Source organism: Protopterus annectens, chromosome 5.part0 (assembly GCF_019279795.1).
Source record: "Protopterus annectens isolate FY-2018-M chromosome 5.part0, PAN1.0, whole genome shotgun sequence".
In the NCBI taxonomy this organism is placed as follows: domain Eukaryota; kingdom Metazoa; phylum Chordata; order Ceratodontiformes; family Protopteridae; genus Protopterus; species Protopterus annectens.
Genome location: NC_056735.1, coordinates 1783433792 through 1783452268, shown reverse-complemented (window position 1 = coordinate 1783452268; position 18477 = coordinate 1783433792). Strand labels below are relative to the sequence as shown.

The 18477-nt window shown below is 40.9% G+C and overlaps 1 protein-coding gene across 1 annotated transcript in view; it reads right to left on the bottom strand.

Annotated features, from left to right (window-relative positions):
* The window catches only part of LRCH1 (leucine rich repeats and calponin homology domain containing 1), a gene marked incomplete in the record, with an annotated part of 1693846 nt that overhangs the window by 923586 nt on the left and 751783 nt on the right, over positions 1-18477 (bottom strand). Inside the window, 1 exon segment of the mRNA XM_044072038.1 lies at positions 6788-6931. Coding sequence (XP_043927973.1) covers positions 6788-6931 — 144 coding nt within the window.

Genomic DNA, 18477 nt, shown 5'->3' with positions numbered 1-18477 from the left:
TATCTGGAGTTATTTGTGGTTTGTGGTGTTATTTTATCCAGCAGTTCTGTTCTTTTTTGGTTATTTTTCTTGATACCCCTTAATCCAGTCAGTCTAGGGTATGGGAAATGCTGGAACCCATCCTAGCATTTAAATGCGCTGTGTGGTAAACATGAACCAGCAAGCATAAACCAGACAACCAGTGGAGAAGCCACCGATCCACCACAGAACATCCCCTCCCCAACTTCACCTCGTTATGAACAACATTCATCATTCACAGTCTTAAAAAGTCCATCCCATTCCACACAGAAAGGGCCTTTACTGTTAATGCTTAAGTAATATCAAATCAGGAGTCGGCTCATGGTAACATGGGGCCCTAGGCAGGGTAATGGATAGAGATCCCTCCCATACCCCCCCTGCAGCCATTCCAGAGTCCCATTACTTGACTACTTCTTCCCAGTTACCATAAACACTGTTCAAAGCTCTCAGTGTGCATATTCTCCCCAGTTATCATAAACACTGTTCAAAGCACTCAGTGTGCACATACTTTTTTCTGCTAAACTTCTACAATGATTACTTGGATTGAATTTAAAGCTTTTATTTCAAATTTTATAGCACAAACACTGATAGACATTTGCTAAACAAAGCAATAGTCTCAGAATGAAAACAGATTAAGCATTAAAATTTCTCTGTTTTTGAAATTCACATTCATTGAAACAGCATTGAAACCAAGATTCAAAGAAAATGCATCTGGTCAGTGATGGATAATGTTTACCTTCGGGCGGTTTTCAAATCTTAAACATCTTGCACACACATTTCTTAGAACCACACATGCATACATGTGTTCTTTGATTCAGCTTCTTGATTGTATTATATTCCCTGTATAATACAGCACCACTTGTTAGAGCATGTTTTAAATTTGTAGTTTTGAACATTTTCCAGTAAGCAATGAAACAAAATGTATGAACCAATAAAGACAAAAATGTCTATTTCAGAACATTTTGTCAATAAAATTCTAATCAAACTAATTTAATTGTAACCTATGAAAAATGGTAGGGAAAATAACACAAGACATAAGAATATACAAGGAAGCAATTATATATGAAAGGCTTCCATTTATGCAAGTCAGGGGAAATATTGAGAGAAAATGATTACTTAATGACTTCTGATGGTAACAAGGGGAAAGAAAAAACACAGATAATTTGATAACATGGGTTGAAAAGTGAATGGCAAACATTGTATAAGCACAGTACAATGAGGAATTTTATAACACATGGTCAAAGTGTTGGATTAAGTATAAAAATGTATATATTCAGACATTTATATATGACTGAAGTACTTTCTGAAATTACACAATGTGGACATTATATTTTGTTGACAGTAACAGACGGTCAACATTTGCTGACATCAACAGTAGCGGAATAGAGGAATATTCCTATTCCCTGAAATGTGAAGGACTGCACTTTTTTTTTTATATATATATAAAGTGCACTTGCCAACCTTGCAACGAATACTCACTGTTGGTTTAGCCCCCACTGGATAATCTTCAGAGAATGTGTAGACATTCTGTGTTTCAATATTAGCATGTCAGTACTTAATGTTGACAATGGGTCTGTTTGATTACAACTAACAGATTCATATACATTAGAGTGGAGAAAGGGAAGAAATCAAAATGCAAATATAGAAAAGTAGTATGGGAGTGTAAAGAACTATTAGAAAAACTGAATAAAAAAAGAAAAAAGTATGAAACTAAAGAGCAGAGAATGACGATAACAGACAAATATTTGTTGAAGGAAGGGAAGGTAGTATCATTTGGGGGAAATGTGAATATGATTAAACGTAAAATGAATGATTTATAGAATAAAGTGATTATCAACAGGAAGAAATTATGGAAAATAGTGCACTTTAAAGAAATGTATGACAAAGAATCAAAGGAAAATCTGAGAATGTAAAGTTAAAAACTAAAAAACACAATGTGATTAGAAAAAAAATGTTGAAAAATAATTTAATGAAATTTTAAAGACACCAAATACACAGAAAATGTGTTTTAAATGGAATAAGTTATTTATTTTTTTAATAAAGATATTGGATATATGGAGAGGGAAAAGTTCTATTAAATTACACCATGAATGAAAGGTTTCAGGGGTAAAGAATTATGTGAGGGAGATATAAAGTCATAAACAAGAAAGGTGACCGGCATTAGGAGTTGTAGGACAATCAGATCAAATAACGCAAACTATAAGATTTTTATAAAAAATCTACAAGAGAGGTTTAGTTAAGTGATACATAATGTGATATATGAAGGTATGCATGATAATTGATAGGATAAATCATAACAGAGCATGAAAAATATTAAAAAGTCATAAAATATTTACTTAAATAAGATGTTTACACTCAACCTGAAAAGATGAGGAGCAAGCTTACAAGTGAATGGTTGGGTAGGTAATGGTGTTCAGGTAAAAAAAAAAAAAAAAGACAAAATAAGGTTGTCCAATGAGTGAGGTTACATTCAGTAGGTAAAGAATGCAGTGGTGTGAAAATGTCACTGAGAAAGAAAGGGGCAGTTTTTACTTAATGGGCATTTCACACAGATGATTAACAGTCATTACAAAAAAAATAAATAAAGATTTATTCATTTTATTAATTGGCATTTGATTACCGGAAGGTCCACTGGGTCAGTAAAAGCCCATTTTCAGTGGAGACCCATACAGAAAAGCTCCAGGATTAAATAAAATAGATCATATATTACAAATAAACATTTCAAGAAAAAGAGGGCTGACACAATAACAAAACAATAGTACAGAATAAAGAAAAAAATAAGAATTATATAAGTATTACACATTGTAAATAAAGGAGAATTTGATATTTCAACAATGACTGACGTTAAGTACAGGCCAAAAAATCTATTACCAGTGCTAGCCAGGTCTCACTTTTAATGTGAATTACAGATAGTAAGCAATTAAGGGTAAGTATGCAGACCAAGAAATAAGTGTAGTGAGGAAGGTTATATTGTGTGTACACAGCTGGATGGGTAGAGATGCTGTTTATGATGGTATGAAGGGGAAGTAGGAGATGTTTTACAAGATTCAGTAGGAAGATGAAGGATTGATATGGGGACTTCAGATGGATAGACAGGAAAATATGGATAGACAGGGAAAGAAGTATGTTACGTAATATCAGAATAAGGGGTTTAGCAGTTGCAGATCCAGTTAGAGAGAAGACTGTTTTGAAGGGCAGTTGTAAAATTGCTAATGTTTTGTATTAGGCAGATGTACGTAGGCAGCATGTTCCATTTTTTTTAGCTATGATCCATGAGTAAATTAACTGCCCAGCAGGTAATTTATGTTTAAGAAATTGTAGTAGCTGCTGTTGCTCAGATCGCAGGGGCCTAAAAGGGATATAAGGAGTGAGAAGAGAGCTGAGCACAGGACAGTCTTGTGGTTAACAGAATAGTTCATGAGCAGTTGAAAGCTGGAGTGAAAGACAGTTGGGAAGTTCTAGCCACTGCAATTTTTTGAGGGCAATGCAGCGATGGGTGTTATGGCGGCGGTTTGTCGTACATTTAGCTATCTTATTATAGCAAGCTTCTAATTTAGACTGCAAGGAACATTGTAAGTTGCCACGTAAAGGTAGTTAGAGATGGGAGTAGGTATGATATTGCAAGCATTTGTTTAGTACGGGGGGAGAGGAACTTATTATGTCTATTGAGTAATCCTAACTTTTTATGTGTCTTACAAATATTGTTTTCGATATGTAGATAAGATTTTAGGTTTTCATCAATTATTACTTCTAACAGTTTGGTGTGGGTCACTAGATCAATTTTTGTGGAGTTAAGGTAGAATATATGTTGAATTCAGCTTTGTTTACAGTGGATTATCTCTTGGGTGTAAAAATCATGAGTTTTTTTTTTTTTTTTTTTAATTTGGATTTAAAGAAAGGTGATTATTGTAAAGCCATATTTCCACAGAGGAAAAAGCTGCTTGAATGTTTTACTGAAGTGTATTTAAGGTGGGTACAAGTATAGTCTATGGTGGAGTCATCTGCATATTGGACTAAGGAGCCAAGTAAGGTGGCTTGGTTTAGGTTATTAATAAAGATAGTGAAAAGAAGGGGGCCTAAAATTGAAATGTGGGGGACACCAGTGGGATTATGAAGGAAAGGGGAAATGGAATTTTGCCATTTAACTGCATGCTGTCTGTTGGAGAGACAGCTTTTAAACCACCTGAGAGATTGGAGAGAGAGTCCTATTCTGCTGAGGTGAGAAAGGAGGTTTGAATGAGCAACTGCATCAAATGCCATAGACAGATCTAAGACGAGAGCGGACACGAAGTAATCTGAGTTTCTAGCTTTGTTAACTGTGTCTAAGGAGATTAGTGCAGTATAGGTACTATATGTCATGGGTGGAAGCCATGTTGAGTTGGGATAGGATAATGTTTTTCGAGAGACAGCCTAACAGTTGTTTTTGTACATATTTTTCAAGAATTTTAGAGATAGGGGAAAATATAGCAATTGGTCGAAAGTTGACGTTAGTTGAGGGGCCACATTTGTGAAGAGGAAGAATTACTGCTTTTATTCTGCAGACTAGGGGACATAGGATTCCTGGACTGGTCTGTTAATCGGAATGCTGATCGGGTAGGCCAATGCATCAGCAGCAATTTTAAGAAATTTAGCAGGGATTTTATCGGCTGAGTTGCAGAAATGTTTTAGTTTAGAAATAATTTTTTGGTAAGTGTGGTGGGATTGGGAGAGAGATTGAATTTTGGGTAGGAGGGCTGTTAAGAAGATTGTGAAGGGGGGGTGTTGATGCTTAGGGTAGCATGGTCCAAGCATCATGGTCCTTGGCATGTATGGTAATGTGAGCATTTTCACGATAAGAAAGTTGAGGAGGAGGTTGCAGGTGTGAGTTTTGTAGGAATATAGTTTTGAGGAAGAGGTAGGGAAAAAGCAGCAGCAATACTGGTGATGGTATCTATAAAGGAGTTACAAGTTTTGGCAATATGTTCTGGAGGCATATCAGGGTATGGGCAGGGATTGGCTTTGGTGCCAGGGGTTAAACATTTGTTGATGGAGGACCAGAAAGTTTTGGGGTTGTTTTTTTCTGTATGTTTGCTGGTTATGAAAGTATTGCTGTTTGTAGTAATGAGTGTTTTGGCTTGGTTTCGGAGCAGTTTACAGTAAGTGACGTCAGAAGGATTTTTAGAATTGAGCCAAATTTTCCATACTTTTATAGGTTCATAGGTAGGTACTAGGCTATTGGCCCTAGGGCCTATATAAGCCTAGCCAAAAAGGTGCACTGGCTTTCGCCATCCAAGAAAATTATTTTCCTGTTCCCCTGTCGAGCAGAGCCAGGTGAATTTCCCATCCAATCATGAAGATCTTTTTTGAAGAGTGCTAATGAGGAGCTTTGTTTGATATAGATAGGTAATTTGTTCAGAGTAAGGGAAGTCTCTGGGACAGGAATCTACCTCTCCAGCATGTTCTGTTTATCGTGCTGACTAGGTTTAGGTCCCTAGAGCATGTAGCTCGGAGGGATTGGGATTTCTTTAAGTGGAGCATGTCCAACAGCTCTGGGTTTGACATACCTTTGTATGTTAGGCAGAGATCACCTTTGAGTAGGTGATATGTGAAGGAGTAAAGTTGGAGTTTTTTGAGACGGTCTGCATATGGCATCTGTTTGAGGCCAGTAATCCTCTTTGTGAGGTATTTCTGCAGCCTTTCCAGTTGTTGTAGATGTCTTGCGAGGTACATACCAAAAGGGGCGTTGTACTCTACAATGGGTCTAATGAGTGACGAGTAGAGGGGAACAATGACCCCTTTTTTTCCTGGATGAGAAATCTTTTGTGATGAGGTGTGCCACATAAAAAGGATTTCCTGACTACTGTGGCGATGTGATTATCAAAGAAGAGACTACTGTCCACCTGTGTCCCAAAGTCTCATCACACTTTCGGTGTTAAGTACACTACCACCTAAGTGGTAGTTCATGGGTACAGAGTTTTTACCAAAGGGGATGACAATGCACTTTTTGGCACTGAGCTTGAGGCCATTGCTTTGACATCAAGCATGCGTCTCAGTGAGGCCCTTTTGTAGGATGTCCACATCGTTAGAAGTTCCGATTATGGCTCCTAGTTTGCAGTCATCTGCGAACTTTGTTAGCCAAAGACCTTCTGTGTTCGCCTGTACTTCAGTGAAGTAGATATTACACAGGAGAGGACCCATGACTGAACCCTGTGGTCTCTAGAAGACATTGTTTGCTTAGTAGATCTCAGATGAGGGAGATGATAGTGGAAACAGAGGATAAATTACAATAATTAAGTTTGAGACTAAATAAAGGAAAAAGAAAGGATTTTTGCAATACCGTGAAAACAGGTGGAGTATTTTTTCTATGAATAAAATTAGTGAACAAGGAAAAAAAAATGGTAACCAAGATGTCATAAAAACAGCAATGGGATGCAGTACTGAAAGAAATAAAAAGCAGCGCAATAATTTGGAAAGCATTTTGGATACCATATATGAAAGGCTATTTGATGCATTCTTATACACTTGGGGAAAGTGGGAGTGTGTGTGCACACATATATACACAAACACACACAGTATATATATAAATATCTATGTATCTATCTATCTATCTATATATATATATATATATATATGTATCTATATATATATGTATCTATCTATATATATATATATATATATATATATATATATATATATATATATATATACATATCATATATATACACACACACACACACACACACACACATATGCAAACATACACAGTTCAATTAGACAGGGAAACTACTACTGGAAACGGTATTCAGCATTATATGAAGTTCTGGGTTGAGTCCTGTGAAATGAGGGATGCACTGGGTCAAAGATGAAGGGTTCAGGATTAAGAAACTTGGTTGCATCTTCACATTTATTTTGGATTTTGAAGAAGCAAAAAGCACTGTAATGAGAAAAAATATAAAGAACTACAGGAGTAATTAAAAATGTGGAAAAAGTGTGAGGTAAAAGAAATAACCAGACATGTAGATAAAGACAAGGAAACTGAAAACAGATGTAAGAAATGTTAAAGAAAAGAATGGTATGAAAAATTCATAAGGCAGAATTACTATGTTAAACCATGGGAAGGTTTAAAGGAAGAAGAAAGTACAGTTGTGTGCCTACCATAAATGTAGATGTTCGAGTTCATTCACTGTTGCAGTCATTACAATTGGGTTATCCTGCTGGCAGGCTACCTGCAGTTGGCCTGAATTCCAAAGTCTAGGTCCGGTGTCAGTTGCTGTCGCCTCCTCCAGGACGTCAGTGCACCAGGGGTATAAAAGATGCAGCCGACGCCATTTTCTTCAAGTTTTCTTGCCCCAGATGTCAGGTGCCCCTAAAAGGGTAGGCTAAAATATGTCAATAAGCATACACACACTAAGTAACAAGTTTCCTTCATCTACAAGCAAATACACCACATAGGTTGTATAAGTACAGATAAGGTCCAGCAAAGATAAGGGGGATGGTGGGTGGGTAACCTGGACTGCAACAGTGAATACACTCGAACATCTACATTTATAGTAGGTACACAACTGTACCAGGTTCATCGTGTTTTACTGTTGCAGTCATTACAATTGGGTTGAATCCCAAAGCTACGGTTGGGTGGCTGGAAATAAACAGAATTAGGAGCGGCTATGAGGCCCTGCAGAACTGCAGTGGCAAAGGCTGCCCTGGATTTGGAGTAGAGAGGTAAGTGGTAGTGCTTTGTAAAAGTATGCACTGAACTCCAGGTTGCAGCCTCTAAAATGTCTTTGGTTGGTACTCCTCTCAGGAAGGCTGCTGAAGTGGCTGCTGCTCTGGTTGAATGTGGCCTAATGCCCTTAGGTACAGATTTGCCATGTTGAGAATAGCATAGACAAGTGCAGTGACCTATCCACTTTGAAATAGTCTGCTTTGAGATCGCCTTTCCTTGTGATCCTGCAGCATATGCTACCAGTAATTGCTCAGTCTTTCTGAAAGCTTTGGTTCTGTCCAAGCAGAAGCGTAGCTGTCTGTGTATGTCCAAAGAATGCAGAAGTTTCTCACCCTTATTACGTGGGTTTGGATAAAAGGTAGGCAAATGAATAGTCTGGTTGAGGGCCACACTGGACACTACCTTAGGCATAAAAGTGGGGTTTGTCCTTAGAGAAACCCTATCTGGATGGAAAATGATAAAAGGTTCCACAGCCGTAAGTGCCTGTAGCTTTGAGACTTGTCTTGCAGAGGTTATTGCTAGGAGCAGAGCTTTTTATATCAGCTGTAGTGGCTGGCTCAAAAGGAGGCAGAGTGAGTTTTTCCAAGACATAATTGAGGTCCCATGCAGGCATTGGTGATCTCCTTGGAGGCCGTAAGTTTTTGGCTCCTCTGAGGTACTGCCTTAATAATGGATGAGAAAAAGGTGGTGGCTCTGTATTGTAATGAGCTGAAATGGCAGAAGCATGAATCAACTGATGAAAAGGATAGGCCTTTGTCCAGAATCTCAGTTAAGTATTGTAAAATCTGAGGGATATTTGGTACAATCATGTCAATTCCTTGTGTCTGGTTCCAAGCACAGAATCTCTTCCATTTTTCTGCATAAGATTTTCTGGTACTGGGCCTCCTGGCCTCTAAAATAACATCCATAACCGCTTTAGAGAGGTGTGTTTTGAAAAACGACATTATCCGCTATGCTGCCAGATTTAAGGTCCTGAACTGGCTGTGCAGGATCTGATTGTTTTGTTGCGTCAGTAAGTGACAAATTTGAGGTAATGTCCATGCTGGGCATTGAGTCAAGTTCCTTAGGATTGGGTACCAGTGCTGGCGGGGCCAGTCTGGGGCAATCAGTATCATTTTTGGCTTGTCTTGTCTGACCTTTAGGAGTACCTTGGGGAGGACAAGCAATGGTGGAAAGGCGTACACTGTTATGTTTTTCCAGCTGAAAGACAGAGCATCCACTTTCCATGCTTGCTTGTGATAAGTCCTTGTGCAGAATCTCTGTAGTTGGCAGTTGTGAGGGGAGGCAAATAGATCTATGTCCAAGCATCCCCAATTCCTTGTTATCATGTTGAAGACTTGTGGATCTAATTTCCAGTCAATGCTGTGTCCCATAAACTCATGTTGTAGATGGTTACTGGTGCCAGGCATTTTGTGAAGACCCTGGGAGCAGTAAATAAGCCAAAGGGCAGTGCAGAGAATTGGTAGTGCATTGAGCCAGCTATGAATCTGAGGTATCTTCTGCATGACTGTCTGATTGGGACATGCAGGTATGCCTCTTTTAGGTCTAAAGTTACAAGTCAAGCCTTCTTGTCCAGCATGGGCAGAAGCTGCTGCAAAGTAAACATTTTGAATTTTGGAATATCCAGGTATGCGTTTAGAATAAATAGGTTCAGTATTGACCACCAGGCTTTGTCCTTTCTGAGCACCAAGAAAAGTCTTGAGTAAAATCCTTGTCCCTGCTCTTGCTGTGGTACTTGCTGAATGACCCCCATGTCAATGAGGGATATAACTTGTTTTTGTGCCTCTGCCCATTGATTTTTTGGCAGGTCTGGCATACCGTTTGGCCTTGGCAGGGTGTGAAAGTGGAACCTGTAACCTTGTGACACAATGTTCAAGACCCATTTGTCCAAGGTGATTAGGTGCCAGTTTTGAGAAAAAAGTGCTAGTTTTCCCCCTAAAGGAGCTGCCAGTAGATAAGTGCTTGGCGCTGACAGGGGGAAGTCATTGGGACTGCTTTCTGAATGGATGTGACTTGTCTTCTCTGCTTTTGGAGGTAGAAGCACCCCATTGTTTAGACCTGTATGAGCCTTGGGGCTGGGATCTGCCTCTTGGGCGTCTGTATCTGCCTCTTTGTGGCCTATTTGACACTGGAAAGGACCAATTCTTTGTAGGCCAGTGTCTGCTAAATCTTGGAGGCTGTACCTGTAAGAAATCCTTGACTGTCTGCATAGATTTGGCTTTGTCCTCCATTTTCTTCAACACCTCTTCTGCTTTAACACCAAACAAGGTATCATGCTGTAATGGAGCATCTAGTAATTTTGCTTTAACATGATCAGGCAGATTCTGTTCCTTTAACCAAGCATGCCTCCTAATGACAGAACCCGCAACAGCGGCTCTGCAGGAGGCATCCAAAGAATCAAAACCACATTGTAAAGTATGCTTTCCAACTTGTTCAGCTGCATGCAATAAATCCTGCATTTCTTTATTTTCTGCACATTCAGAATTTGTCGACATTTTCTGTTTAAGCAGGGACATTATGTATTGCTGATATTTAAGCATACGAAGCTGACAATTTAAAGCACTTATAGCCAAGGTAGCAGAAGTGTAAATCTTTTTACCCCATCTGTCCAGTGCCCTGGAATCTCTGTCAGAGGGGGTAGGGTTTTTTGCCGTGGAGGCCTTGACCCCCCCTTGGGACCCTGAGAGATAGTTTCTGGGTCAGCAGCAGGGTTTTTAAAAATATATTTGTGGGAGTCTGGAACCCTGTAGTATCTGTCTGGCTTAACAGGAGCTGGAGGTAAGGAGTCAGGAGTCAGACTGGACTCTGAAAATACACCATCTACAATGTCTAGCACAGGTGGAATAGCAAGGGGCCTGTGCTGAGGCAGTAAAAGAAAGTCTCTGAGCCTTTTCTTAGATTCTGAATAATCTTGGCTCTCCCAGTGGAAATGCTCCCTCATAGTATGTAGTGTTTCCCCAAAAGAATAATCCTCAGGTGGAGAAGCTGAGGGGATAGATTCTTCAGCATCAGAATCCTCATGAGGAAGAGAGTATTGCTGATCAGAAGAGGAATCAGATGAAATGGAAACCTGATCTGAAGATTCATATTCTATCTCTTGCCTAGGCCTCTTGTCAGGAGAGGGACGAGAACCCCAAGTAATCAGGTCTTCGGCTATTTTGAGCATCTATTTTTTAGGCATGGAAGCCTGTCCATGGGGCTGTTGTACTTGTTTCTTTGTCTTTAAAGCTGCTTTAGTTTTTGCCTTTGAAGCTGAAGTCGTTTAAACATATAATTGTGTAGGCCTGAAAATGCCCTCAGAAGCCGATGCCTGCTCAGCAGCTCCGGACCCATCTGAGGGAATGGTTTCCGAAGGTCCAATACTTTGAGTTTCTGTAGGCCTGGTTGACTCCATGTGGGAATCGGTATCGGCCTGTGGCTCTAAAGAAGCGGTCGTCAGGGGCTGCGAAAGCACCTCACTGAGAACTGGCGACTGGCCTAGAAGAAGCCTCGTCGTCGGTTTTGGACTTCGGATGCCTATACTTTTCTTTGCGTTTTTTGTAAACTCTGTTAGTCAGCTGTTCCGACGGGATTATATAATTAAATCGTCTGCCAAAGTAATGAAATACAAAGTCGAACCGATGCTTAATAGTGCGTTGATTAAATCTAGCATAAAACTGACAACTAGCAACGTTGTGGTCAGGGCCTAGGCAAGGAATACAGTAAGAATGAAAATCCTTGTGAGGTATTTGCTTCCCACAAAAAATACAATTAACTTTTTCTGACATCGGTTTGGAGCATGAAAAAAAGTGTCCCCAACGGGGTACTTAGCTTTTAATGAAGACTTCGGATCTGAAATTCGAGCTTGAAAATCTCAGGAGTCTGCCGACCGGCACTTGCGAATTGCTTTTGCTTCAGGCACCGTGCAGCAAGAAAGACTGAAGAAAATGGCGTCGGCTGCATCTTTTATACCCCTGGCGCACTGACGTCAGGGTGGAGGCGACAGCAACTGACGTTGGACCTAGAATTTGGAATTCAGGCCAACTGCGGGTAGCCTGCAGCAGGATAACACAATTGTAATGACTGCAACAGTGAAACACGATGAACATCTCTACAAAAGAGACAAGAAAAAATGACATTTGGGAGGCTCTGGGCTTTTACTGGAGCTTGTTAATAAATATATTTCAAGTTAATGTACAAATGAGATTAACATAAGAATAAGCTTTATTTAAAGTACGTTCATTTTAAGAATCCACTGAACATGCTTTTAGGTTCATAGGTAGGTACTAGGCTATCGGCCCTAGGGCCTATATAACTCTAGCCAAAAAGGTTCCCTGGCTTTCTCCACCCAAGAAAATTATTTTCCTGTGACCCTGTCAAGCAGGGCCACAAAAGTGATCCCCGGGGTGAATTTTCTATTTCCCATCCAGTCATCAAGGTTTTTCTTCTAGAGGGCCAATGAGGAGCTTTGCTTGACATGAATGGGTAGTTTCTTCCAGAGTAAGGGAAATCTCTGGGACAGGAATCTATCCTTCCAACATGTTCTGTTTATTGTGGTGACAAGGTTTACGTCCCAGGAGCGTGTGGTTTGGAGAGATTGGGATTTCGTTAAGTGTAGCATGTCCAACAGCTCTGGCTTTGACATAGCTTTGTATGTTAGGTATTGATAGCCTCCGAGTAGACGATATGCGACAGAGTAGAGCTGGAGTTTTGTGAGATGGTCTGCGTATGGCATCTGTTTGAGGCCAGTAATCCTCTTAGTGAGATATTACTCTGGCCTTTTCAATTGTTGTTGGTCTCTTGTGAGATGCATGTCAAACTGGGCATTGTACGCTACACAATGGGTATGATGAGGGATGAGTAGAGAGGAACAATGACCTCCTTTATTCTAGAGGAGAACCCTTTTGTGATAAGGTGTATGAGGTGTGCCACGTAGAACGATTTCCTGACTACTGTGGCGATGTGGTTATCAAAGGAGAGACTACTGTCCACCTGTGTCCCGAGGTCTCTTATCACACTTTCAATGTTTAGTGAGCTACTGCCTATGTGGTAGCTCATGGGTACTAACTTTTTCCCAAAGGGGTAGGACAATGCACTTCTTGGCATTCAGCATGAGGCCATGACTTTCATACCAAGCATCTGTCTCTGAGGCCCTTTTGTAGAATGTCTACATCATTCGGTGATTCTATTATGGCACCGAGTTTGAAGTCATCTGTGAACTTTGTTAGCCAAAGACCTTCAGTGCTGGCCTGCACTTCACAGAAGTAGATACCGAACAGGAGAGGACCCAGGACTGAACCCTGTGGTACTCCACTCATCACTGGTCTGAAGTAAGACTTGGAGTAGGCTACTTTTACTGTGTGGGTTCGGTCAATGAGCCAGTTGGCCACTCATCTTGTGACATAGGGATTTAAGCTCAGTTTAGTGAGTTTATCTATAATTCCAGAGTGGGGGATGGTATCGAAAGCCTTAGCAAGGTCAAGATAGGCTGTGTGCACTACCTTGCCCTCATCTACGGCTCTAGTGATTGCTTCAAAGAAGTCAATATGATTTAGTAGACATGATCTACTTTTTACAAACCCAAATTGAGTGGAGTCCACAGTTTGGAGGTTACCTATGTCTTTGTTTATAAGCTCCAAGATGATGCGTTCCATGGTCTTGCAAACCAGGCTTGTCAGGCTAATGGGGCAATAATTTCCAGGGTCTGTGGTGGCACTCCATTTGTGGAGTGGGATAACCCTCACTGTGCACCATTCAGTAGGCCATAATCTGAGGTAAGGATATGACTGAACATGGTACTTAGGTGGGGTGCCAGTTTGTCCTGAAGTTAGTGGAATGGGTAAGAACTGACTTAGGGGGTGGTTTCCTATGTAACCTGTAGCAGAAATGGATGCACTGCGATATCCATTTTGAAATGGTTTGCTTGGAAATGGGCTTATCCTCTGCCCCTGGGGCAAAGCCGATAATAAGTTAGTCTGTTTTCCTGAAGGCTTTAGTATGGTCCAGGTACCATCTGAGCTGTCTGCTCATGTCTAGTAAGTTCAGAATTCTTTCCCCCTTGTTTTGAGGGTTAGGGAAGAAGGTGGATAGATGTATAGCCTGGTTGAGAGTCACATTAGATACCACCTAGGTTCATAGATTAGTACTAGGCTAACTGCCTTTGTGGGCCATTTTAAGCCTAGCCAATCACCCCATAAGAAAACAAAATCATGCACCTTGTGTTTATAAGGTAAACACCTTAACCATTATACCAACCTCTCACTTGAATATGAAGAGAGGACGGGTGATCAAGGGTGTAATTTAAGCCTGACATAAAGAAATATTATTTCACAAAGAGACCAGTAGGATGTTAAGTATACTGTAAGGAGGAGTGGAGGTAAGTTGACAAGACTGCATAGGAGAAAAGGGAACTAGGCAGAACATATGTTAGCTAGCTGCTACTCTTGTATGAACATGCAGCACTAACTGGCTTTTTCCTATAAGCATCTACACCTTTTTGCAGTGATCAGTGCAAAAGCTGATCAGGAATATGACACCATGTCTCGTAAACATTACAAACACAGTCAAGGCAGTGTTAAAGTGAAAGCGTAAAAGTACAGCCATGGCTGTCTGATATGCATGCAAGGACAAGAAAAGAGAGAGTCTGATCTTTTACTACCTCCAAAGCACAAATGAAAAACAAAAGGGTAGCAACTTTCAGAAATGTGTAAAAGTACCATGCTGCAGGAAACAGGTACACAGCCAAATTCACAAAGTCAAACAGTAAAGAACTTAAAAATGTACGAGGAAGAACAGGACACCGAAAAAGGAGCTGCAATACCCTGAGGTGCTGCAAGAGCTGTTTGTGGTTTTCACAACACATAAAACAAAGTGGACAGGTAAAGTAATTTTCACTTGGTGGTCAAGCCCAACTGCCTGTTTCCAGCAGCAGGTAAAACTACTTATGTGGTTTAAAGGCATGCTCAGTGTCACAAACTATGCCAATACAACTTAGGTGCTTACTAAAATTACACTGATAAACTTAAAAGACATCTCAGATGCTCAGTTTTTTTTTCATTATAACAAAATTTTTATATAACAATTTTAAAGTTGGAAAACACTTTTAACGTGCCTTTGGCCATCCCACAAAATGCACTGAAATGCTACAACAGTGCAATATACAACCTTTAACACAACCTTTCCCTTTCAGCTAAGAGTGATCATATGGATCCCAACCATAGCCACTCTCACACACGTGCAACATTTATGAAACCCCGCAATGAAAACAAAAATAATGTGCATCATTTAATCAAGTCATGCGGTTTTCAGCATGCAAAAAATGTTAAGTGCAGTTTTTTTCCTTAAAATTATGACGTTTCTTTTTGTAAGCTATACTTTTAGTAATGCTTTTCTGTAATGGGTTAGCCCCTGCTATGACTTACCAAAGTACATCAACAAAATGAAGGGTACCAGCTTATGATGTGATATTACTGGAAATTGAGACTGAAAAGTTACCTGTGGCCACTAAACAGCTTTACAGTATTTCAACTGAAGTGTAAAACTACTAAGTGGGGTGGCTACCAAAAAGTACATAATTTAAAGAACACATCTGTGTTGCTGTGCCACAGATCATAACAGATCAAAAAGGATCTTTCCAAAGAAAAGCACCTGCAAGATGTTAATGAACTGCTTTCTATCAAATTCATTAGATAAACAAATCCACTGTATTGTTCTTCCAATCATTTTTGTACACAAATCAACACTATGAAGCCCTGAAAAACAGCTTCAGGTAAAAAGTGTAAAAGATTCCAATCCACTTAGCCATCTGATGTCACATATACACATTCATAAGCCAAAAAAAGCTTCACATCTGTTCATTAGTGGAGAGTACCCTACCTTCTCTGGAGAAAGCATTCTCCAAACAACCAGCAATAATCTCCCCCACTATAAATATAGCCAAACATTTGTAAACTTAAAACAGCGAGCACTCTCAAGTAAATATGGAATGACCTGCCTTAAAAAAGCAAACAAATGATACAATAACAATGAGGCCAGGGCAGGGAGGGTTTGGTCCTCAGGGAAACCCTGTTTGCATGGAAAATGATGAAGGGCTCAATGGCCATCCATGCCTGAAGTTCTGAAACCCTTCACTAGCTAAATAGGAAGGCAGTCTTCCAGGAGTGGTATTTCAGCTCTGCTGAAGCAGCAGGTTCGAAGGGCGGTAACGAGAAGTTATGTACTCACCATAATGTTCGATGTATGTAGTCCATCTCGCCTCACATTCTTACCTGTGAGTTCGGAGCCGAATGTCGGCTCCAAGTCTTTCAATTGGCTGGGCTAAGATGGTATCCCATGCTGCACTGCTCTCTATCCCCAGATCTAATTTGCTGTGAACACCAGCACTCACTCTCCATGCATAACACCACCTAAAGAAGGAAGAACAAACCAAGAATGAAGGGAACTCTGAAACCAGGCCTAACCCTCCAGATCCTCCAGGATGGGGGAAGGTGGGGGGGTAAGTAAGAATGTGAGGCGAGATGGACTACATACATCGAATGTTATGGTGAGTACATAACTTCTTGATGTTATGTAGTCCAATCTCACCTGCATTCTTACCCGTGGGACAGCGTCCCTAGCACCTAAATCCTGGGAGGCTCAGTGGAAAATACTCCTGAGCACTGTGGAACCAAAGGAAGACCTGCCTCTAGATACCACATCTAACTTGTAATGAGTAACAAAGGTGTGAGGAGATGCCCAAGTAGCCACAGCACAAATATCATCCATAGACAATCTGGCCTGAAAAGCTGTAGATGCAGATACAGACCGGGTAGAGTCAGCCTTCACTCGGAATGGCAAATCTCTTCCCCCGAAGTATAAATGAAAAAAATACAACTGGAAATACACCTGGACAACGTGACTTTGGAAACAGGAGACCCAATTCTGTTTTTCGAAAATGAAACAACCAACTGATCTGATTTTCTGAGGTCCTTTGTTCTGTGCAAACAAAATCATAATTGTCTGTGCACATCCAACTGATGAAATTTGAATTCTGCCTTGTTCGAGAACTGAGGAAAAAACACTGGTAATTCAATGGATTTGTTAAGGTTACTAACTGACGCTACTTTGGGAAGAAAGGAAAGATTCAGTCTGAGAGAAACCCTGTCCTTATGAAAAATCAAATAAGGTGGTTTAATTGATAAAGCTTGAAGCTCTGAAACACATCTGGCTGATGTGATGGCTACCAAACAGTCTTCCAAGTTAAGAATTTTAAATCACAAGTGGCTGCAGGCTCAAAGGGGCGGTGAAGTAAGACCATAGAACAATGTTTAAGTCCCAAGGCATAACAGGTTCAAAGACAGGATGACGAAGCAACAAAGTGCCTTTCAGGAAAGCCTTACAGGGTGTATGTGCCATTAGACTAGGTTAGTCTGCAACGTGAAAGGTAGAAATCGCCAACTGGACTTTAATGGTTGTGGCAGCTGATCCCTGGTTGAAAAGCACAGAAAGGAACTCCAATACTGACTAGATTGGAACTGTGTAAAGGTCAATCTGTTTGACATGTGCCCAGATGGAAAATCTCTTCCATTTGCTGTAATAAATCTTCCTGGTCGAAGGCTTATGAGAGGAAGATAGAATATGAACCACATCCGGCGAAAAATGGTGAAGCCTAACTAATGACGGAAGTGGAGTAGCTAAGCTGTCAACCGGAGGGTCTGAAGAGAGGGATGGAGCTGCCCTGACATGTGAATCAATAAGTCTGGTTATGGGTCCAGAATCCAAGGAGCATCCATGAGATAGGGATGGAGAAAGGGGAACCAAATTTGACGAGGCCAGTGTGGAGAAATCAGAATAATTTTGCTTCCCAAGGTTTGCACTTTCTGAATAACCTTTGACAGCAAAGGAACGGGAGGGAAGTCATAGAGTAGACTGGAGGGCCAATCGTGGACTAGAGCATCCCTGGGTGACTCCCCCTGAGGGGGGAGATAAGGGTGAAGTAGCTGCTGCATTTGGCATTGAGGGGGCGGGCAAAACAGTCGCAGCAAGGCTGACCCCACCTGCGGAAAATCTGCTCCCCAACTTGACAGTTCATGGACCACTTGTGAGGCATCAGAATAGCTCTGCTTAGCCCATCTGCGATCAAATTGGACTTCCCTGGAATGTGCACTGCTACCAGAAAATGTTGGGAAGGCACTGCCTACTGCCACACTCGAATGGCCTCTCTGCAAAGGGGATATGACTTGGTTCCTCCCTGTTTGTTCAGATACCATGCCATCAATATATTGTCTGAGTGGATTGCAATAGTCCCGAGAGAAAGAAAGCTCTGAAGTGCTTGCAACTCTAGTAGCACTTCTCTCATCTCCAGGCACTGATATGCAGATGCATCTTGTGCTCTTGCCACGTGCCTTGGACTGTCTTGCCTAGATAATGCCCCCCCACCCCATCTGGGAGGCATCCGTGGTCACAGTGGCAATCGGAGGTGAAGGAACGTTTTCCCACATTGAGGTTGTTGGTGTGAAGCCACCAACTGAGATCCTGTTTGCACCTGTCTGTGAGTAGAATAGTGTGCAAAAGTGTAAGATGTTGAAGAGACCACTGGGCGAAGAGTAGCCACTGAAGGAGCCTCGTATGTAACCTTGCCAGGGGGACTAGCAGCCATCGTCCCCAACAATTGGAGGACCAATCTTGCCTTCACTCTTCTCAGAGGGAGCAAGGCGTATATCTGTTGTTGTAAGACTCTGATTCTTTCCTGTGGTAGAAACGCCCGCATGAGCACGGTGTCTAATTTGGCACCTATAAAG